This window comes from Cololabis saira, chromosome 3 (genome assembly GCF_033807715.1).
Source record: "Cololabis saira isolate AMF1-May2022 chromosome 3, fColSai1.1, whole genome shotgun sequence".
NCBI classification, from domain to species: domain Eukaryota; kingdom Metazoa; phylum Chordata; class Actinopteri; order Beloniformes; family Belonidae; genus Cololabis; species Cololabis saira.
The window spans coordinates 54,254,364-54,265,458 of NC_084589.1; the positions used below are offsets into that span (position 1 = coordinate 54,254,364).

Below are 11,095 nucleotides of genomic sequence, written 5' to 3' on the forward strand. Positions count from 1 at the left end.
GCGCAGCCGAGCCTTTAGGCGGATTTATGGTTCCGCGTTACACCAACGCAGAGTCTACGGCGAAAGTGCGCGTCGCCGCGTACCCTACCCGTTGATTTAACGCGGAACCATAATTCATGCCTTTCTCTTCCAGAACTGAGAAACATCTCCTAGTGTTGCTTAAAGGGAAAGTTCGTTTTTTTACAACCTGGACCTTATTTCTGGCATTTTTTATGGTCGTATACTCACCCAGAGGTGTTTGGTGTCATTTGGAGTCCTTCGGAAGATATTAGGAGTTTTGTGCGAGCCGCTTCTCCATATAACGGTAGTGAACGGGGCACAGCGGGACACAGACGATGCAGCGTCTAAATAACACATGATTGCCGCGAAACTCTTCCTTTTTTTTTATGAATCACTAGATCTGCTTCCAGGACCTGTTGTCTACATCCGGGGCTGTGTGTGTAACAAATCAGTTTGTAAACAAGACCTCTGACAAGACCTCTGAACTCATGTAAACTAACAGTATTTGATTTAACTTGCCTGGGTGAGTATACGACCATAAAAAATGCCAGAAATAAGGTCCAGGTTGTAAAAAACCGAACTTTCCCTTTAAATGTGGCCACATGAAATCAATCACTATCATCGAAACAAAGTCAAACAAGACTATATGACGTCATATTCCTAAAAGTAAGTGAAAGCGATGCAAAATAAAGGAGGAGAGGATGAAACATTGCAGTCCCTACACCTACAATAGTCCGAATATAAAGCTGCTCTAAAGGCTCCTCCTCCTCAAAGCAGCTGATCCAGGTAAAACCTGGTAAAAACCTGGTAAAACCAGGACCAGAACATGTTCCTAGCAGATTCTTCAGACGGGGAGTCAGAGAGATGCAATGTGCACTTTCTGTTTTGAAATGACACTTTTTATGTTTGTGCCACTCACTGATTAGTAACTTTAATAAATACAGTTTTGGTAAATTTGACTTATTTGAAAGTTTAAAATGAGCATATATTAATGCAGTATGAACAAGAATGTTTTAATGTAGACGTATAGAATCATCATACTGGTGTGATTGTAGCATCAAAATGTTAATTCAAGGCTAAGGCAAAATATCGAGATATATATCGTGTATCGTGACATGCCCTAAAAATATAGAGATATTAATAAAAGGCCATATCGCCCAGCCCTAATATATATACCGACACAGAGGGATGTGAGGAACCTGTACAACTTTATCTTCACAAACATCTGTAGCCGACTCGTGCTACCGGGGTCAGCAACAGGAAAGAGGACACGGGGTTTAGTGGAGAAATTGTTGGCTTTTATTCTCACCCAGACGTGTTTCAGCAGACTCTCCTGCCACAAGAGTCTTACTGGATTTTTGGAAGTGAAGAAAAGGTGGTTTGGTCCGGCTGGTCGGGGTTCCTTGGTGAACAAAGGTGGTTACGCTCAGCAGGTGGTCCTGATAAAGAGCTTCTCTCTCTCCTCTCCTCGTCTTCGTGTGGATGAGTGGTGCATTATGGGTACAGCAGCTGGTTTCCTTCAGCTCCAGGTCGGTCCAAAGGCGTTCAGGTCGAGGTTGCGGGGTCCCTGGTTCGGCTCAGAACCTCGTGGGCCACTGGTTGCAGCTGCAGACGCTTCTTCAGTCACGATCGTGGAGGAGGCCGGTCCGTAGCTAGCAGTGTTGGAACTAACGCGTTATTTAGTAACGCGTTACATTAACACTGTTAGTTTTGCGGTAACTAATACTCTAACGCATTACTTTTTAAATTCAGTAACTTAATTACCAAACGGTGCGTTACTCCGTTATTTCTAGACAGTGAAGCTTTTTTTTCCCTACACGTGGAGACCGGAGGAAACGTAGTGTTTATTCAGAAACATGACGGTCATGAGCCAAGAGAAGGAGAGTTTCACAGAGTGGAGATATTGTCATTACAGAAATCCCTGGTTTTTCGCAGCAGTGACGTAACAAAAAGAACCCGTGATAAGTGAAATTCTTTTTACAATTATTATAAAAGGCTTCAAATTAGGGAGATCAGCACGTATTCCACTGCTCTTCTGAGCCGCTGCATCCCGACTCTGTAGCGTCTTTTTCTCCTAAAGCCGCGGTGCAGGGGTGTTTTTACCAGAGAAGAAAATAGTTATGGGTCGTTGTCTTCGCTCTTTTTTATTCTGGACAAAAAGATTCTTCTAAACCGGACAACCAGAACCTGAACTTTCCTCATAAACCAGTAAAAACTGACCACAGTAAAGATAATAGATTCTTGTAGGGATGCCCCGATACCATTTTTCTCACACCGAGTACGATTATTTTAATTTGTGTACTTGCGGATACCGAGTACCGATACGATACTTCTACCACAAAAATAATTAGGCTAAAAATGCAATGAATTGGAAGACAGGTTTTATTTGCGACAGATAAATTCAATAAAAATAAATAAAATGAGTGGAATAACTTTTTTAAACAAAAAAAATCTTTCTGTGTAAATAAAAAGTCCACACTGCTGAGGGGCGGCTCCCCATCGCCCCCTAGAGTCACTAACCAGTAACTACAACAACAATGAAGCTGTATTGGTGCGTGGTATCGGAGAATTTTTGCGAGTACGAGTATATGAGAGCAGCCCGGTATCGGTATCGGGGCATCCCTAATCCTAATCATGAGAGTTCAACGTAGATCTGGGAATCATCTGCATAAGCTGTGACAAGAGACCTCAAGAATGTGGAGAGTCTGGAACGGTTGTCTTGGTGTTTCTTAAAGATTCATATTCAAAACTCGTTAGGAGGAAAGTTATGACTAAATATCGTCGTCAACAAACTTTTATCACCTGAGGAAAACAAGACGAAAATGCTGGTCATGTGACGATAACGATAATTAAATATATAATGCAATATCGTAGAGCAATAAAAACCAGACTAAAATGTAGATTAGAAAATAAAAACTCTGCTAAAATTTCATTGTCGTTGACCAAAACGAGATCTAGGGATCCCCCGATACTGATACCAGTATCAGTATCGGGGGATCCCTAGATTCTTGATCAGAACCTTCTCCATCAGAGGAGGTCCGTTCCCCGACGGTCCTCCTTCCGAGCCAGTTCTGGTTTGTTGCACCGGTTCCGTCTCCCCTTGGTTCTGTATCGCGTTCTGACCGACAGCCGGTCCACCAGTCGCAGCTCCTCTTCCACTTTGATCGCACTCTTCGCTTCGGTTTCAGCCTCTTCATGGCCGTCCTGCAGGAACAGCTTCTCCAGGTCGGCGCCGAGGTCCGGTGGCAGCACCGACTGGTTCTCCCGGGCCGCCTCTCTCTGCTGGTTCTGTCGGGCCGCCACTCTCTGCTGGTTCTCCCGGGCCGCCGGAGCTGCGCTACCGTGTAACTGGACCACAGATAGCATCCTGTGGTACTGATCCACGCTGGTCCTGTCGTTCATCAGGAAGCCCTTCAGCCTCCCTCCGCTCCTCATCCTGTCCACCAGCTGGTGGACCATCGTTCCCTGATACAACCTGGACAACAACAACAAAGTCTCATCTTAAGGCCGCCGGTCCGTCTGATGTGACGACGACGGAACGTCACGTCAGACGGACGACGGCAGCCTGAGCTTCAAAAGGCTCTGGTGAAAGTCTCACCGTGCGATCTCCGGCTCCGGCAGAGGGAAGCCCAGCAGCTGGTTGAGGTGGACGCTGTCCTTCAGGCAGGCCTGCCATTGGTTGAAGGCGTAGACCACGCCCACGTCCGGCTTCTTTGCACCGCGGTGATTTCCCGTCTGAGACCCTGCAGAACAGAGACACCCGTCATGAACCGACTGAAGAACCTCAACCCAGAAACATGGAGGTCCACCGGGCCACGTTAACGGCCCGGTGGCTGCTGGTTACTGCAGGGATTATCCAGTCAGAATGACAGGAAGTTGTATGTTACTAAGGATTCTCACTCGGCATGCCTTCACGAAGAGCCTTTTTCACAAAGCTGGTATATTGAAGGCCTCACACGGGGCACCATTTATGTTGTGCCATAGCATCACGCTAAAAAGAATCTCTGTACGGCCCCAGACAGCGGCCACTTGCCCCTGTCCGCTCTGCTGCTGGCTTCACTCTTTTTAAGGGCCGTCGCATAATACTAATGGATATTCAAATTAACTGGCTCCTCGCTGGCTCGCCAATTCTGTAACCCTTGTCACAAAGTAGCAACAGAGCACAGGTAAATACTGTTCAATATAAATAACTGGACCAGTATCAGAAGACACTAAGTTGGTGTCATCCTAGAATACTGTCTTGACGGAACCCTTTTGGACATCTGACACCTCCGGGCCCACACGAAGTACAAGTCAACACTCAAAAAACTGAAGTCATGTCCCAGCAAACCCAGCAAAACTCTCTACTGCAGTTTTGCTGCCTGATCCGGTCCTGTTTACCTGCTTTGGGTCCGGTTACGACTCCCATGCTCATTCCCAGCAGCAGCGCCTTCAGCAGGGTCTGGTCTGGAGGAGGCTGAGCCGTCTGCAGCCAGAAGCAGGTGACGGCCACCGGGAGCTTCAGCTCATCGGGAAAGAGGCTCAGAGAGTCCTCTGTGACACCCAGAGCTTCCAGTAGGACCAGCAGACGCTCAGAGGGCTCCGCCTGGCGCCGCCACCATGCAGGAGAGATGAGGAGATGGTAAAACTTCAATCGTTTATCATAAAATGTCAAAAGAATAACCTCCAAGGAGCTGAAATGAATCTCTGACACTTGTTTATTCATGTGCAACGTTGTTATTTTGTTGCGTAACCTGGAAAAAGAAGCGTCACCTCGTGCAGCGAGCTGAGTCTGAGTCTCTTGCTAGTTTCACTGAAGGCTGGTCGGACCGGCACGTATATCAGGTGGGAACCGTCCCGGTCTCGCTCCATCACCTGCAGCGACGCCTCTCCGCCCAACAGCAGCCCGTACATCACCTGCCGGATCGGCCTGGAGATCACATACACGCTGGGGCGGTCCCGGGGCTCCACGGCGAAGCCCAGTGAAATCCTCTGCAGCTGCAGCACGTCCAGGATGTCCGAGGTCAGCCGGGTCTGAACCAGAGCCAGACGGGCCCAGTCTGGAACAAGACCAGATCCCTGCGGGAGACAACAGTTTAAAACACCCCCAATGTAGTCGGTAGTTGGTAGGTTTGACTATCGGCCGTATTCTCCTCTCCAGTACCCTGGCGTAGACTTCCCTGGGAGGCTGAGAACAGAGGGGGGGTTCGGGGGTCGGACCCCCCCGATTAACCCTTGAGCCCCCCTGAAGGACTCAAAAGCCAAATTTAGGGGGGGTCTCAATGTTGTCAAAAAAATAAATAAATTAGGCTATATAATATAATATGATAATTTGATTGTCACTAATGGTCAATTAAATATGTTTCTCGGGGAGTGCCGGGCCACGCGGGACAATGTCCCCCCAATGACCCCCCGCCCCTTCGCCTATGTGCGTATGAATCGTGTAGGGGGGGAAGGAAGGGGAGCGGAGGCCGAAGCCAGGAGGCAGGACCAGCACCTGGAAGGACGCCCACGCTCCCCCGCCGGCCATCCAGTTGAAGGGGGCCGGCCCTCCGAGCCGGGCCAGGGCCCCACCGACAAACGCGTAAGTCGTCGACAGCTGTTTTGGCTCTTTCAGAGCTGCCGGACGTGGCTGAGGGGATAAGCACGTCGATCAACACTCAGACTTTAACGTTGGGGGAGCCAAGCCGGAAGCTGGATGCGATTCTTGAACAGAATCGCAGGCTGGCGGCGGTCTTTGAGCTCATTGGCAAGATGGATAAGACCTTGGAGAAGTTGGAAGCTCGGCTTGGCGGGAATTGATCACAAATTCGTCTGATTGGAGTCGCCATTGATGAACCAGAGACTGAAGGCAGACAGAAAATTACTGAGTCTGTCTGTTCTTTCAATACAATTGTTGATTCTATAATCTGACTTGACAGAGCGGTATGGCCGATCACTCCAGTCACAATCTCCCTGGTGGAATGTAAACAAGGGAACCTGCCCCCACTAACCCTTCCCTCTCCCACGAACATCTGTGGACCTGTTTTCAGAACTGACCGAGCCGTCTGATAACATCAAGGACAATGGCTGAGGAGCAGCTCTGGGGCGAAGTTCACGGACTTACCGCTCACACTTGCTGATAACCACACCTCCCTCATCTCAACGCCTTGACAAATGACAAAATGACGTGTTCTCATATCCGTAGCAAGTTTTGGATCATTACCTGGAACGGGGGAGGCACCCCGTGGTCGAAGAACTGTTTTAGGCAACTCTGACGACGTTTGTACTCCTTCATCCCCTCAGACAGTCCTTTCTGGATCTCTTCTCTCCTCTTCGTGTCCAGATCTCCCATCAGCCCCAGCGCCGCCGCCACGGCGTCCTCAGACTTCTGGAAGTCCCTCAGCCAGCAGAGCAGCCCCTCCAGGCGACTCGGGGCCTTGCTTCTACCCGGGGCAAACTGAGTCCAGCTGACCGTCTTCAGCTTCACGTAGTCGTTACCGGCCAAAGCGGCGAAGGTGGGCAGGAGCTGGGGCTCGATCTGGAAGACGATGCAGAAGCTGGAGGTTCTGTAGCTCTTACAGGGGATGTAGCTCCGCGGGCCGCCCTTCACCTCCCACCAGCGGAAGTGAGTGATGGGCAGAAACCCTGCAGGGAGGTCAAAGATGAAGAAGTCCCCGTCGTTGGAAAGCACAGGGCAGTTCCATTCAGCAGCGAGGGCAGCTAGCTCCTGGTCGGCCTCCCCGAAGCACTGGGCCACCGGAACCTGCAGTCGGGCCAGAGTCTGTTTGAAGACCTTCTTGGCCATCTGTGGGAGGATTCGCTTGCTCTTACCGGTCTCCGCTGCCTGGTAGGCTCTCTGGATTAAATTCTGAGCTGTCTTCGTCACCGTTTCCAGCTTCCTGTCTGTGGGGTCTGAACCTCCGTCCAGAACCACGAACGGCTGGACCTCGCAGGTCCTGAGCGCTGAGATGAACCTCTCGATGAGTTCTTGAAACGATGCATACTCCCCACCGCGATTCTGGTCCAAACCTGGCAACAACACGTATCATGTAAATGTAAATGTACTTTATTTCTATAGCCCTTTACAGCCACCTCTAGATGAGCCAAAGTGCTTTACAGAATAAAACAGGAATACAACATACAATCATGAGACATAGCAAAAAATTGAAAAGGCTCGGTCACCCCAGCGTTGTCCTAACAACGTTATCAACTTGTTTGTCAAATTATGAAAAACGATCAAATCACAAACAGATTTCTGACATAAGGACTGAAAGACAAGGACAAGGCGCCAAAGCTAGTCGTCAGTTTCCCCAAACATAAGGCTCTCTGTCTTGTCCTGGTTTAAGTGCAGGAAGTTCTGGGCTTCAATGGCAGATAGATTTACAGATCATCTGCGTATCAGTGAAATGATAGATTGTGCCTGGCTATAATAGACCCAAGTGGTAACATGTATAGAGAGAAAAGATTTGGACCAAGAATAGAACCTTGCGGGCCCCCGCAAGAGAGAGAAACACTAGAGGAACAGGAGTCACCAATCATCACAGAAAAGGTTCTATCATAAAAAAAATACTACGTAAACTACGCCGTAGGCTACGTAGCCTACGCCGTAGGTTACGTAACCTACGCCGTAGGCTACGTAAACTACGCCGTAGGCTCTGCGTCGATTTGACTCGCCGACCGAGGGCAAACAGGCAGACTCGTCTCAGATTGTGACCAAGGGAGCAGGCATTTTTTTGTGAGAAATAGAGAGAAATAATCCTGTGACTCGTCAGATTTGTTTTGGATGTTTCTGATATAATAGTTTTCAGAAACCACAAAGTAATCCAGCTGTTATCTGGGTAATTTACACACTTTCAGATAAAGTTGCCGAAGATCACGCCAGAATAAAGGGATTTATGGTTCCGCGTTACATCAACACAGAGCCTACGGCGTAGGTTACGTAACCTACGCCATAGGCTCTGCGTCGATTTAACGCGAAACCATAAATCAGCTCCGGAGCCGGCAGGCAGAAATCTTGAAATTTCGGAGCAAATTTCTTAACAGGCGTAGCTACAACTGTTAGATTTCATCTATTAAACCAACATCTTCCTAAATGATTTATTTCAGCCAATGTAATTCTCCACAGAGATGCAGGTTTCTCTCCCGGGACGACGGAGCAGCTTGACCCAGCGATCACGTCTGATCTCGGGCTGTGAGCTGCTGCTGCTGCTGCTGTTACCATGGTAACAGCTGCTGCTGCTCCCCGGGGGCGGCGGCTCTTCTCATCTCCGAAAACGTCGAGTCAAATTTCTTAACAGGCGTTATTTGGATAAACTGAGCCCAGGTTGCGGATCTTAAAGGTTACTTTTACGCCTGAAAAAACATTAAAACTTAATAAAGCGCCATAACAGTGCTACAGCTGAAATTAAAACAGCTTTTGGCTCTCAGCTTCCTGATCAGGGTAGGGATGAAAACAAGGGGGAGTGGGGGTATTGGGACAGGCACCTGGGCCAAGTGCCCTAGATCAGCGGTTCCCAACCTTTTCCAACTCAGGGCCCACTTTTACGTCTCAAAAATGTTCGCGGCCCACCTCCGAACTTTTTAATTCCCCCTGGTGCTAGCCAGATATCCATCTTTATACTCCAGTTTCAGGTTTCAGCATCAAACGTAAATAAGTCAAGTGCAATGCAGTCCCGCTGCAAAGTGGTCCAACCGATAACAACAAAAGTTCCTATCGCTCATTTGCTTGTCACATGTCTAAAACTTGAAGGAAAACAAAACAAAATTAAAGCTGCAAGCAGCGATGAACGGGCCCTCGCACTCATGGCCACAGCCCCCCATAAGCATATCAGAAACGACACCACCCACGACTACCTATATCAAACCATTCAAAAGTTACAGCAGAAAATCGGGACAACTAATCAGAAGAAGGGGCGGGGCTAATTAAGGCCAAAGAAGCTCAAGGACTCATTACAGAGTCCCATGACGCCACCCACGACTCTCTATGTCAAACCTTTCAAAAGTTATGGCAGAGAAAAGTATTCTAGGGGGCGCTGTTGAGCCGTTAGGCCACGCCCATTAATGCAAACCATGAAATATCAAATTTATCACCAGGCCTGGCTTGGTGCAAAATTTTGTGAATTTTGGAGAACTATCAAATATGGACCAATCAGATGAAGGGGGGCGCGCTTTTTGGCGTCTAGCGTCGCCACGGTAACACTTTTGAAAGAGAAAAGTAATGCGCGTAGTCGCAGGATGGAGACGCACATTTTGATGTATAACACACCTGGGTGCACGTTACGGTTCGGGCCGTATTAATTCTCGGAATGGCTCATATTGCTCCAAAATTACGCGATTAATTCAGAATGTTCAAAATGGCCGACTTCCTGTTCGGTTTCGGCCATGGTGCCAAGAGACTTTTCTTTAAGTTGCGACATGATACAGGTGTGTACCGATTTTCGTGCATGTACGTCAAACCGTATTATGGGGCTTGAGGCGCAAAGTTTTTTCTGTCTGAACCAATCAGATGAAGGGTGTGCGCGCTTTTTCGCGTCTAGCGTCACCACGGTAACGCTTTTGAAAGAGAAAAGTAATGCGTGTTGTCGCAGAATGGAGATGCACATTTTGATGTATACAGTGTCGGCGCCATGGGGGGGCACCAGGGGTTAGTGCCCGCTTACTTCAGTCACTGTGCCCCCTCACCTTTCTTCTTTGGCGGCAAACACATTTCCCGAAAGCGCTCCTCCATTACACTATCCTCCTCTCCATCCAACACAGACTCAGCCATCCTGGTGGCAGTCTGTCCAGTCAGCCCCTTCAACAGAGCCTGACTTCTAGTTCTAGACTCTGCCATCTAGCTCTGTACACCGGTCGCTTCGCTCTGCGCAAAAACCTGCGCCCCACTTTGCGCTGCGCCCGACGCAGCAGAGCCCTCTGCTCCCTGCCGTTCCCCCGCTCTGTCGGGGCATGAACGGATCAACTTGATATAATAAAAAAATGTATGTGACCTCGTTGTGTGTTACCGAAAAAAAGTTTCATAACCATATATTGATAAATGATTCAATTGATCCTGATATGAGGCATGGAAATGCTAAATTTTATTTTAAATGAACATTTTATTGTTAAAAGAGCAAAAGAATATCACATGTCTACCACTTTTAAACACACACGTATGTCCACATTCTAGGAGATTTCTCTCCACTTTTGTCCCTTTTTATTGATGTCCCGATAGGCCTGCAGTCTCGCATCCCACAGCTCCTCACAGAGACGCCCATCCCGGCGTGCGCTGCGCAAACCTCGTTCTAGGTGAAAGCCGCTTTGCGCCTTGCTGCCGCGGCGACCCAGCGGCGTGCGCCGTGATGCGTGCCACCGACCTCGGCTGCAGACCCTGCGCTCTTGCGCGGAGCCGCAGCACATACACAATGGGCAGCATATACACAAAGCCGGCGGCGGCTGCCACTGTGCGCACTCTATGTGAAAAAGGCTTAAAACGTTTTCAGTCAAAGTAAAATGTGCGCTTCCTTGCATTATTTCCACCTAAGTGATGTGATTTCTCCACATGTTTTAGACGGATTATTAATAGGAAAGCAGTGAGAATGCACTTTTTTCCTTAAAATGCTGTCCTACACGACTGATTTGGTGCCCGCCCTAATAAGCCTCGTGCCCCCTCTGAATATTTGCTCTGGCGCCGACCCTGGATGTATAACACACCTGGGTGCACGTTACGGTTCGTGCTGAATTAACTGTCGAAGGAATGGATTGAATTGCGCCAAAATGACATGACTAATTCAAAATGGCCGACATCCTGTTCGGTTTCGGGCTTGGCGCCAAGAGACTTTTCTTTAAGTTGTGACATGATACAGGTGTGTACCGATTTTCGTGCATGTACGTCAAACCGTATTGTGGGGCTTGAGGCACAAAGTTTTCCGGGGGGCGCTGTTGAGCCGTCAGGCCACGCCCATTAATGTAAACCATTAAATATCAAATTTATCGCCAGGCCTGACTTGCATGCAAAATTTTGTCATGTTTTTTTTTTTTTTTTTTTAAGATTTTTTTGGGCTCTAGTGGCCCTTCATTGAGATGCAGACTGGAAAGGGGTAGAGAACGGGGGAAGACACGCAGCAAAGGTGCGCGGGCTGGATTCGAACCCACGACC

At 48.6% G+C, this 11,095-nt stretch overlaps 1 protein-coding gene across 1 annotated transcript; it reads right to left on the bottom strand.

Moving 5' to 3' along the window:
- Window positions 1-3,027: 3,027 nt before the first annotated feature.
- On the bottom strand, window positions 3,028-9,793 carry LOC133440800 (protein asteroid homolog 1-like). The gene is made up of 7 exons (XM_061718121.1): window positions 9,643-9,793; window positions 6,185-6,990; window positions 4,753-5,058; window positions 4,385-4,585; window positions 3,599-3,735; window positions 3,342-3,475; window positions 3,028-3,302 (listed from the first exon to the last, which is right to left on the bottom strand). The coding sequence occupies exons 1-7, from the start codon at window positions 9,791-9,793 to the stop codon at window positions 3,028-3,030; spliced, it is 2,010 nt and encodes a 669-aa protein (XP_061574105.1).
- Between the last annotated feature and the right edge of the window lie 1,302 nt (window positions 9,794-11,095).

What these genes read in the sequence shown, in the direction of transcription:
- LOC133440800 (XM_061718121.1), bottom strand. Translation starts at nt 9,793, where the DNA reads ATGGCAGAGTCTAGAACTAGAAGTCAGGCTCTGTTGAAGGGGCTGACT. An exon ending in GACTCAGCTCGCTGCACGAG is followed by an intron (nt 4,586 to 4,752) that starts GTGACGCTTCTT and finishes TGGCGGCGCCAG; the next exon opens with GCGGAGCCCTCTGAGCGTCT. An exon ending in GAGTCGTAACCGGACCCAAA is followed by an intron (nt 3,736 to 4,384) that starts GCAGGTAAACAG and finishes GCAGGGTCTCAG; the next exon opens with ACGGGAAATCACCGCGGTGC.